At 38.5% G+C, this 12,440-nt stretch overlaps 1 protein-coding gene across 2 annotated transcripts in view; it reads left to right on the forward strand.

Annotated features, from left to right (window-relative positions):
• Positions 1-12,440, forward strand: part of Fmn2 (formin 2) — a 265,685-nt gene that overhangs the window by 154,055 nt on the left and 99,190 nt on the right. For both annotated transcript variants that reach the window (XM_050142986.1, XM_050142987.1), the window contains 2 exons: positions 3,260-3,319; positions 3,838-3,958. In XM_050142986.1, coding sequence (XP_049998943.1) covers positions 3,260-3,319; positions 3,838-3,958 — 181 coding nt within the window. The remainder of the gene's footprint in view (positions 1-3,259; positions 3,320-3,837; positions 3,959-12,440) is intronic.

Consider the following 12,440-nt stretch of genomic DNA (forward strand, 5'->3'; position numbering starts at 1 on the left):
CTGGGTTTGATTAAGTGATTGTACAAGTGAAATTGTCATCTGGAGAAAATGCAGTCACCCGAGAAGCAGCATTCAGTTATTGCGCTCATGAGTTATAGCATGCAATCTTCATCTTTATGAGAGAGATGCAGCATGCAGTCATTGTCTTTATGGGGGAGATGCAACATGAGCTGTTGTCCTCACAAGCAAGGTGCAACATGTACTCATTGTCCTTGTGATGCAGTTGTCCTCCTGAGAGACATGCAGCATGCAGTTATCGTCCTTATGAGAGAGATGCAGCAAGTAGTCGTCCTCATGAGAGAGCTGCAGCATGCAGTCATTGTCCTTGTGTGCAGCATGCAGTATCATCCTTGTTAAAGAGCTGCAGCATGCAGCCATTGTCCTTATGAGAGACTTGCTTCTTCTGGGGTCTAATCAGTCAGGACTCTTGACTTGTTTATTGTTTCTCCACATTTGCACAAATCATTCAGCATCATTTTTCTCAGGAACTGCTGTGCCAGACACTGCACTTCTGAAACTGAATAAAAGTCTTTTTGTTAGTCCAGTCTGGGGTTATTTGTTTGTTGTTTGTTTGGTTTTGCGTCAAGGTCTCAGTAGCATAGACTGACCTCAAACTCCAGGCAGTCCAGCTTCAGCTTCCCTAGTGCTAGGATTACAGTCTCAGCTAGCTTTCTTTTGTACACGCACATCAGTTAATTTTTTTTGTTTTGTTTTGATCTTTTTTTTATTAAAAATTTCTGCCTCCTCCCTGCCTCCCTTTTTCTTCCCCCTCCCCCCACTCCCCACACCTTACTCCCCTCCCCCTCCCTCTCCAGTCCAAAGAGCAGTCAGGGTTCCCTGCCCTGTGGGCAGTCCAAGGTCCTCCCCCCTCCATCCAGGTCTAGGAAGGTGAGCATCCAAACAGGCTAGGCTCCCACAAAACCAGTACATGCAGTAGGATCAAAACCCAGTGCCATTGTCCTTGGCTTCTCAGCAGCCCCCAATATCCACCATATTCACAGTTAATTTTTATGCCTTTCATGTGTGCTCAAATAAACATGTGCATTCAAGTGCTATTGTATTTATATTATAAACATTACATAGAAGCAAACTTCTGATTTATAGACATAATAAATCATATTGCTAAAAACAGATCTGTTTTCCAAATGGATGTTTGCTGAGACAACTTTTGCGAATAACATTTGAGTATGAAAAGGGCAATATAATGTTAAGCTCATAAAAATTGATCTAAAATATATTCTGATAAACAAAATGTTTAAAATTACTTATGAAGATGGATTGTGTTTTCTATCTTGCTTCATATCTCTTCCTCCCTCTATTAAATTGTAGTTTTTAGTTTCAATAATCACAAAATAACTTAAAATTAAAAATACTGGGGCAAGAAGCAAAATATTTAATAATTAGGCTTCCATTGTTCTCTCATAATATCTATGCAAGATATTTTGAATTGAAATTTTCTTTAGAATGCTAATGTAAATGTATTTACTCCTCACTAATATTTATAGAATAGACACTAAAGTTTCAGATCAACCAGATTGCCCTTTCATTGGCAAGCCTTTAAAAGATGTTTTACTGACTCATGTGCGTCTGTTTCATAAAATGACAATGTAGGACTAAGAATAGATCTCAAGTTGTCTGAGCCACAAGCAAATCCTACTGATGGGGAAATCTTCAATGGCCATATTACAACACCCCATGAAACTGGATTACTGGGTAGCGTTATTCTTTTCATAAATACAGGAAAACTCATGCCTAGATCTAGTAACGGAAGCCCTGAGGACAGTTAAGTTTAAGAAGATTTATTTGTACAAGAGAAAGCCCTAGAGGCAGGTAATATTATAGACCAAAGATGGTTCTGAGTGCCCTGTCCCCATCCAAATGAGTTCAGGTTATATTTACAACCAGATGAGAGAGAGAGAGAGAGAGAGAGAGAGAGAGAGAGAGAGAGAGAGAGAGAGAGAGAGAGAGAGNGAGAGAGAGAGAGAGAGAGAGAGAGAGAGAGAGAGAGAGAGAGAGAGAGAGAGAGAGGCAGACAGAGAGACAGAGACAGAGAGACAGAGAGCCCAAATCAAAGCAGTTGACATTTGTCTTACCTGGACATGGTTTGAAAGACTCTCTGCTCTGTTGTAATTAGCCAACTCTTAGTGGCTTGGTTAACAGTGTGTACTTTTAGAGTAACATCAAACTAGGTTGCAGTTCACTGTGTAAGGAGGCCGTTCTGGACCAACTTTATCACCAGTGTGTAGAGACCAAATTAGGTCAAATCTCTTGTAATTTAACAAAAGGAACATTTCAGAGAATTTATATTTTGCACTAGATTTTCTCTAACTTAAGTTATCTGTTGATTAATTGGAGCATGACAAAAAACTTAATTAAAAATTAATACTTCTAGATGTGCCAGGAAGGGAGCAAAATATTATTTTTTGAAAGCTTCAAATATTGTTGGATATAAAATAATTTTACATTTTCAAATGATATGTACATTATCTTAATAGCATAAGTGTTAATTCCTCAATCTCTGTTGCTAATATAACAAATTGTAATGTGCCTTGCATTTGAGAAGTTTCCACTTACCTGAAATACTTTTCCATTTCTCTGGTCTAAGCACTAAAAAATTTCCATCAGATCCAAAAATTATTTATAATGGCAATACTGGCTAGATCCTTTATATGGGATTACAAGCAATTATCCAATTATGATGATATTTGAAATCCTAAGTGCTGGGCTGGAGAGATTACTCCTCAACTAAGACCTCATGCTGTTCCTTAGAGGAGTCAAGTTCTGTTCCCAGCATTTACAGGGAGGCTCACAGCCTCCTGTAACTCCTGTTCCTGGGAATCCAGTGCCCTTTTCTGGTTTCCACAGGCACCGAACACACATATGGTGTACACACATACATGCAGGCAAAACACATACGCAACATTTAAAAGAACAAAAGTACTAATCAAATTCAAAATAAATGCATTAAATAAAACATATAAGCATTGAGTTAAATTTCTGATGGAGGGAAATAAAAACAGCAAACTATTTACGTTTGAACTCCTCTCTTAAACAGGGAAGCTTCCTCTTGGCACTTACACCGGAAGAAACAAATCTGCCATCCCTTTAGATACAATGATCAAGGCCGTGTAAAATATAAAACCACTCAGAATATTCCCAAGTTTATATGTGTACTCCCTGTAATTTACTTTACTCTGTAAACTTAATAATACTTGATAATTGTTAAGGATGTGTTACTTACTTTGATCTTTCTGCCTAGGACAACAGCAGAAGCCTTTTGTCGTATATTGTCTCATATTATCTTCGAAACTTTGATGAGGTAAGACCGACTTTGCATGCAGCTCTATTTTGATTTTCTTTTCCTTGCATCTGTGTGTGTGTGTGTGTGTGCGGTGCATGATATGAGTGTGATGGTGTGTTTGTGCAAACTTGCAGATGCAGAGGCTGGAGCAAGACTTGGGGCCCCTCCCTCTGCGCTCTCCATCTTGTTTCCTTGATGCAGTCCCTCAGTAGCCAGGAAGCTTGTCATTTCAGCTAGGCTGATTAGCTGTCTAGTCTGAGGTTTCAGATCATCTTATTTCTGCCACCTGCCCCACCATGCTGAGGTTACAGGCTCACGTAGCCATGATTGGCTCTTTCCATGGGTGCCATAGATTTGAACTCAGGTCCTAGAGGATGGCAGAGTAAGCACTCTGGTCATTGAGCCATCCCAATGGCGCATGCCTCCTCTCCGTAGGATGATTCCGTTGTGTTTTTCCAGTTGTCTTGTTGGGGTTGCTGCCATTCCTGTTGTCTCTTTTTCACACTGATTTGTTTTAAATTGTGTTTGCTAATTAGGATGCTGGCAAGGAACAGTGTGTCTTCCCTCTGGCAGAGCCCCAGGAGCTGTTCCAGGCCTCACAGATGAAATTCGAAGACTTCCAGAAAGATCTCAGAAAACTAAAGAAAGACCTGAAAGGTAACATAAGACCCTGAACTTACATTTTTAAAAATATATAATCATAATGATAGATGATAAACTTTTAAGGATTTTTAAAATAAGTTAGGCAGAAACTTCACTTAGTGTTTTTTTTTAATCTCTTTATGTATAGCAAAAGAACAATATGTCCATATTTTTGTTTTTCGTCACTTCTGAAAGTTGGGCATTGGAAATTCAGTTATCCAATCATATCTGCCATTTGAGTCACAGTCCATTCCCCTGGGAACAAGTTCACATTTTGTTTTTATTTTGTAGCCAAGAACCTTTGGATAGCCTCCATATCTTGGTTGGACACAAATCCTGTCATTGTTGAAAGATTAATAGTTCTGGCCTGTTCTCCTTTGATATACTTGCCCAAAATTCTGTGACTCGTAAACACTTGTGAAAACAAAGCGTGTTCTGTGCATAAGAGGTTAAATGACACATGTGTTTACTGTTGTATGGTGGTCAACAAAGCCTAACATCATGTAGTTTTGATGAGTGATTATCTGAAATTCCGCAAATTTCTTTAATCAGTAACATTTACATGCAAGAAAATAGTCTTCCAAAATTTCCTTCTTCCCTCCTTTTTGTGCCATTTATTGTTGTTATAGTGTTGGGAATCTATTTCCACTTCTTTTTGAGTTATATTAAGTTTAGAAAAAGAGAAAATAAGGTGACATGGAATTTTCATTTGATATAGTGTTACTAAATGATATAAAGATTTAGTCACTTCTGCACAGAATTAAAAAAATCTATTTTTTATGAGACCCAGTCTCAAAATAGGAAATGCATTTACCTGAGTTGGTCCTGATCTGTCACCAGATTTATGGCTGTTATATTCTGGACACAGATAAATTTAAATGGATTTCAATAAATATCACAATTTTTAAAGTTCCTATATATTCACATGGTATACAGTAGGTGTTAGTGAGATGCGGTCAGTTTCCCAAACACAGGAACTGCTGTTAGAAGAGCTGCAGCGCTGTCCCTTATCTGTGTTCCTTTCCAATTGTATTTATAGGTACCTAGTGATTAAGGATAAGAAATGGTAGCTTTCCCTTATCTGAATTTAACAAGTATGTGAGAACTGTTTTCTTCTTATTAGAAGTTATGGCAACGTATATTTAAGTTGTTGGAAGGGAGATATGATGAGGGGTTCTGGGAAGAGTTGCAAGTGGTGGACTGTGACGGTTGGATATGTTCAAGATATATTGCATACATGTATAAACTTTCCAATAAATACTTTTTAAAAAGATGATTGAAAACTAATTAATTCTTAAAGCATTACATAAGAATTCCTATTATAGAGTTTGTGACAATTTAAAAATTATGGCTTTGTTTAGTTAGACTTTACATTCGTAGTGGTGTGGTGCCAGAAGCATTTTGGAGAGGCTGGAAAAAACTTCATATATCCATCAGCACTCCATTTTTGAAAATTAAGATTTCATCATTTACAGATGATTAATAAGGGGAATGATGTTATTAGTAAATATGAAGTTACACAAACAAGCACATAGTCACTTACATGTGAGCACTCAGATAAACACATATTCAAACATTCATATACACACAGACATGTACATACATGCACACAGATGTACAGTTCCCACATATATATACCTTCACATACACAGAAATGTTCACACATGTACTTACACACATAACTGAAAACATATGATACATGAACATACAGATCCTCTTTAGAACCCATTGGTGTTAGATGTATATGAAGCCATGAAAATACGAGATTTAATTGTGAGAGAAATCTGGGAGCCCAAGAGGACAAATGTTACGTATGGACTGAATGAAGGACGAGGAGTCAGCGCCTCCACTATGTCTCTTGAGCGGTTGTTTTCTAGAGCAATGCATTAGCTACAGAAAACTACATAATGGAGGATCATCTTAGTATATGTAAAAACCACAAGAGGTTAAACAAGAGTTAGCAGCCATGAAGGCTTGTGGTTTACAGAGAGGAAAGATGAATGTATTCAAAGACCGGTACCATTGGTCATCAGCTGTAACATTTTCCTAGCAACTCCCTTCTTTGTGGGGTGTGTCACTTCAGTGTCATAGAATGGGAAGTGTGGGCGCTCCCCAAGAACTCTTTAGTTCATGGCAGGCAGAAGCGCAGAAGAAGGAAGATGATTCTGGGGACAAGGTACACATTCCATAATCCACTTCCTTCAAAGACGTTCAACCTGTCAGTAGCCCATTCAGCCATGAGCTCATCATTACCTGAAAACACTGTTGAGGACAATGCCCTCAAGACACTGCTGGCTGGAAACCAAGCCTCCCATACATGCATCTCTGGGGGGCCATGCCATATCCAAACTATAACGGGGGGAGGAGGGGTTCATGAGCAAATAAATACAGAAACTGTAGCATTAAGTTTAATTGTGAGAGGAAATCACAGTATTGTACAGTGGAGGGATGCGCAGTAGTTCTTTGGTTTATTTTATACAGAGCACCCATTTTTTTTTTTCCCACAGAATGTGTGGTGGGCTCTGTGGCTAGGGGAGCACATCTAACACATTCTGAGGAACACAGGCTTGGTACTGTGTTAGGGGCACAAGCATGACGTGCCACTGAGCTCACAAGGAAACAAGTTCATGAAACACTTTCACCGCCTGTTGTTGTTGCTGCTGTTGTTTGGACGAATCAGCTTAGCTCGAAGTGGTGTCAAATTCTGAGAATTAAAAAAATATCTTTTACTTTTCAAAATCTGATTGCTTTCATAGTGGAGATGACTTGGGCACAAGGAACAAAATTTTATGAATCAAAATTTACTTCTAAATTTTGAGAAATAAAGTACCATCAGCAATATAGTTTTTGTATCAGCGATGCATGAAGTTACTTCTTTCTGTTAGGTGTGGTTTGGTTATGCATAGACATATTCATATAATTAAATTGAGGTCAAATTGGAGGTTATTTTATATGAAGTTATAGTACTTAAAAATAGTATCTACCTTGATCTGTGTAGTCCTTTAAAACTATTGTTTAATTTGCTTTACGTTTAGATTTATTTATTTTTTATTATATGTGGGTGCATGTTTTGCCAGAATGTGTGTCTGTGTACCACATAAATGCCCAGTGCTCATGGAAAGCAGAAGAGGGTATCAGATTCTCTGGAGCTGGAGTTACATGGGGTAGTTAGTTACCATGTGGGTGCTGGGAATCAAGCCTGGGTCCTCTGGAAAATCGGCCCATGTACTTAACTGCTGATTCATTGCTCCAACCACTAAAATGACTAACTTTTCATAATCAAATTTAGGGAATGCTTTAAGAAGTTTCAAACAGCCTGTCTGCACATTTTTGGAGGCAGTTGCTTTAATCAGATATAGAAAAATGGTTAAGCGCATAAACAAGCCATTATAATACTCTGGTAAACATTCAGTAGAATTTGCTATTCATGAGATAAAATTGAATTAATAGTATGATTATTTGTTAATGACAAATGTGCCGTCTCCACAAAGTTGCTCATTTACCATCTGGCCCTCTTGTTTCCACATACTGTCATCATTTTTATTTCTGAGGAAACTGAGGGACAATGTGTTAGGGCTTGGACATCTTAGGGAAACACCTGAGCCTCATCTTAGCACTCCTGCGAAGACATGGATTGAGTTAGCTCTTTCTTCTTACCTGAAGATTCTCATGTCTGCCCCCCAGGATGAGAATCAGGCTTCCTAGCTCAGTGAAATGCCTTTTGTTCAGCAATCTTGATTTCTTCTGGATATCTGTACCTTCTTTTTGATACAGTTGCTCCAAATGATGCCTTGTGACCCAGTGTCTTTGTGAGGTAATGCAATCTATGGTGAAACTATGTCAGAATCTCCATAAGTCTCTGTGCCAGCGACTTGGCTCACGGATAGATTCTTCTGGACATGAACGAACATTATTGATATCACAACAGAGCAACAAAGTCCCGTGAGTGCCTTTCAAAAAGATAGCAGCTAAACCAAATCCGGCGTTTTCTTTCAAAGAACATTCTACTGACTAAGGAAGCTTACTGAATTGTGTTATATTACTAACACTTAAGCCATTTATCAATCTTAAGAAAATCCAAGGCATAAGAAAAATAAAAACAAGCCCACTTATTTGAGCTTGTAAGTTCAACAATATAAGCAACAATTAATTCTTTAGGGCGAGGAGGCAGAGGAGGGGAATAAGCAACAGAATTCACTGAGCCTAAGGAGTGGGTCATTAAGGAGTACACTGGCCTCTTTCAAAATATTGGTTATGTTCTATTTCTTCAGTTGTAAATTGAATATATGGATATTCATTTAATTATTCTTAATATTTTATGTGCATGTTATATGTGTTCCTTTATGTGTATGGCAGGGTTAATAATCTTATTTGAGAAGAAAGGAAACTGGGCAACCATCCAGGAATGTTTGATTTAGAGTTGAAACTGAGTAATCTGGGCTCCACTAATTTAAACTGTGTGATCGTTCAGTCTTTTCTGTTCTTTATGAAGAAATTATATAACTTGCCAAATTCAAAAGTAAACATAGCTAAGGAACATAAGAAATTTAATTAAAAGAATAAACTATATTAAAGAAGAAGAATATAATACTCTACTTGGAGGTAAAAGATTAATATGAAAGAGAAGCACTTTTTGGTTACACAGTTCAAACATATATTATTTAGAAGGAAATAGTAAAAATAAAATTAACTGCTAATGTCAGAAAGCTGTTGGCATTTTACAGAAACATAATCCATTATTTTGGTTATTGCTTTTTCTATTTCAGAGTAAACTAAGGAAAACCAAAACCATACTACTTTAATAGAAGTAATTTAATATAGAGAAGTTAACACATATTGAAAGGTCAAAACAGTACCAAAAATGACCAAGTAATATAGGAAGCTGCCATCATCCATGGAACTCAGGAAATAGGAGACATCGAAGTTAGTGTAGAACAGACACCTTTAGCAGGAGTGCCCCAAGGGGCTGGACCTAAGCCTCAGAGAGAGGATACTTCTGCTGCAAATGCTGCCCTGAGGGCTTGGGGGAGCAGACCCTGGGGAGATGGGAAGGGAAGCATGAGGACAATATCACCTCATGGGTGAGACTGAGATTCTGAGAGCTGAGTTTGAGAATCTGGCTGACAGTCTCTGCCTGGCTACACTGTTACAAGAAGTGGGGCCCCTTTTTCTGTCCAGGTCGCCCAGCTAGCTTACACCTAAACTAATCACACAGAAACTGTATTCATTTAAACACTGCCTGGCCTGTTAGTTCTAACTTCTTATTGGCTAACTCTTATGTCTTGATTTAACTCATTTCTATTAAATCTGTGTATTGCCTCATGACTGTGGCTTACCGGCAAGATTCTAACCAGCGTCCATCTCAGGCAGGAGCTCCATGGTGTCTCTCTCAGACTTTGCTCTCTTCCTCCCAGAATTCAGTTCTTTCTGTTTTCTCCATGCCTACCTAAGTTCTGCCCTATCAAAAGGCCAAGGCAGTTTCTTTATTCAACCAATTAAAAAACACATAAACAGAAGGATCTCCTAAAGAACTATACAGAAGTTAGTGTCACATGTAATCAGGGCAAGAAAAGTAGGATTTTAGCACACATTAAGGCAGTACCAAAAACACAGGACACCTCCTCTACATTACCTTGTGCTGAGAAACTCTTGGGCAAAACAGTTGCTGTTTTGATGCTGTAGATGAGGGAAATTGGGTTCGCAAGACTTAGGAATATGTCCAAGTATCCTCATGAGTAATAAAGGGTAGATAAATCCAGAACCGATCTTCCCAGATACTGTGGCAAGCTATTTCATCATTGGCTGTTGTAAAATGCCTCTGATTTATTTGTCTTGAGTTTACAGACCAGTAGAAGAAGCCGAGAGACACCAGCTACAAATCCAGAAGTGTTGAAATAAGAGCAGTGGGGCTGAGTCCCCGGCACCCGGCTGCCCGCATGGCTAGCTTATGCCCCGAAATAATTACACGGAAACTGTATTTTTTTAAACACTGCCTGGCCCATAAGTTCCAGTTTCTTATTGGCTAGCTCTTACATATTGTTCTAACCCATTTATAATATTCTGTGTAGCCCACAAGGTGGCTTACCAGGGAGGATCTTAACCTGCGTCTGTCTGGAGTGGGAGAATCATGGCGACTCCTTACCCAGCTTCATTTTCCCAGCATTCTGTTCTGTTTACTCCACCCACCTAAGGGTTGGCCTATCAAGGGGCTTAGGCAGTTTCTTTATTAATAAGAACTCACTCCCACACAGAAGGGGCATTCAATCATTTCTCATATAGTTTTCTTCGTACCAGACATGAATACATTAGAAATCAATACCAGTGCACTAGTAAAATGCTATAAACTCATAAAAAGCTTCCAGTTCGTTAAAGTTCCTATTAATTTTTGAGATGTTTAATAGACTTTGAACTTACCCCAAAATAAAAGCTGTAAATGCCCTACCAAGTCCTTGACTTCATTCCATTTCTTTCTGTATCTTCTGTTCCCTTCAAATGAGGAAGCGGGTAGGTACCATTTTCAGCATTTCAAAATCATGTGGATTTCAGATACCTGGACTTTTTTTCCTTCTTCTTGTATCCTTCTACCCAATGTATGTCCCCCCCCCCATTCTTTTATGTGTTTCTTTCTATAACTCTGCTTTCAGTTTGTCTTCTGAACTTGAGAAATTCAAACTTGTGGACAAGAGTTTCAAACCCCAACACTTTGTTTTAAATGGATCTTTTGTTAACTCTCTGTTCATGGTCTGGACTGGAAAGCACCTTTCTCTGGAGGTGGTCTCTCTTGCATTTTGATGTGTAAAATCATAGACAAAATATTTCTGTATATACAAGTTTTACTTCTAGGAGAAAATATGCTTTAGTATGAAGTACCTGCTTTACTAATTTTGTACCACAATAGAACTCACTAGTGAGACAGCATTCCTAAAGTACAGTCATTGTGGTATCTAATTGAGTGGCTGAACATCATTGGACTTCCCTTTGTGGGCCACTTTGCCAGACTCCTTGACGAGAATGAATGTCTGCTGCAGGAGGGAATTTTTCTAGTTTCACCACTGATGTGCAGCATGGCTGGGTGATAGTAAGGACTGAAAGGATAGTTCTACTCCAAAGTAGTTCAGTGAACTGCTGAGGTCTTTAGGATAATCATAAATAAAGCAGTTTGAACTATAAATCAGCACTTAAGGAAGTAAATGAAGCTAGGCACCTGATCCAGAATAGCCTGGCATAATGGCACATGCCTTTAGCACTGAGAATGCACAGACAGGCAGATCTCTGAGTTTGAGACCAGCCTGGTCAATAACACTGAGTTTCTTGTCAGCAGGACTACATAGTGAGACCCTGTCTCAATAAATAAATCTAAGCAACAGTATAAGTCATATAAGGCATTTGTACCCTTGATGAACATTGATGGCCAGTCCTAAAATCATACCACCTTCTGAGAAACTGTCACAGGCTTTGATTTTTCTCTGAATAAATTTCTACAGTATATTAGGATACATTTGAGAGTGTTTAAAGATTTATGGAAATACCTATAGAATCCAGGTGAGGGAATATCCCATGATATTCATAAAATTTAATCTGATGCTATTGGTAAAAATCCTAAGTATCTTTGTGCTTGGGTGCCCAAGGCTTTGAACATCCCAGGGAAGTACTGTGCATTGAGCTACATCCTGTCTTTGATCAATCTTTCAAATCATTGCAAATATTATGGTTATGATGGTGTCATCATACTAGTAATAAAAGGTCATATTTGAAGATTCTTAAAAACCTTGGCAAGCTATAATAAGGAGATTTGTTTGGAGTAATAATGCTTTTATTCTAGTGTAAAGTTCCCTGTCTGTCATCTTAGGTGATGAAATAACAACCTTCTGTAACTGTTTTGGAGAATTACCATTTTCTCTCATTCAGAAGAGTGAAACTTAACAAATAATTTTTCTGCATTCTGTGGTAATTATTACTCTTCAGTCTTTTTATCACCCTGAAACGTCAATCAAACCACTTACTAGAGATAAACATACAAGCCTGGCGTGGTTGTTCGTATCTGTAATTCCCATACTGGGGAGGCAAAGATAGGAGGATTACCACAGATTTGAAGTCAGCCTGAACTACATAACATGTTCCAGGTCAGCCAGGGCTACATGCAAAAATAAGATAAAATAAAATAAAATAAAATAAGCAAACATAAAACCCAAACATTCAGGATTTTGGCTCTGTAAGACCCTTTCCCCACGCTTGCTGGAATATTGACTAGTCTGACTTTGTACAGATTTTGTACAGCCCAGCACAGCTGATGAAAGTTCCCGAGTATAGCTACATGTCATGTCCAGTAGATAATGGTTGACGACAGTCCCATCTAACTTTTGGTTCTTGCAAACTTTCTACCCCCACTTCAGACATGGCATTCTCTAAGCCTCAAGAGGTCATGGAGAAAGGAACCTAGGAGGAGTTGGAGAGAGGTAGTGAAGGATGGACTTGATCAAAGTAAAATGGATTAATG

The sequence above is a fragment of the Alexandromys fortis genome, unplaced genomic scaffold, assembly GCF_014885135.2.
Source record: "Alexandromys fortis isolate MF-2015 unplaced genomic scaffold, M_Fortis_MF-2015_v1.1 scaffold_51, whole genome shotgun sequence".
Lineage (NCBI taxonomy): Eukaryota > Metazoa > Chordata > Mammalia > Rodentia > Cricetidae > Alexandromys > Alexandromys fortis.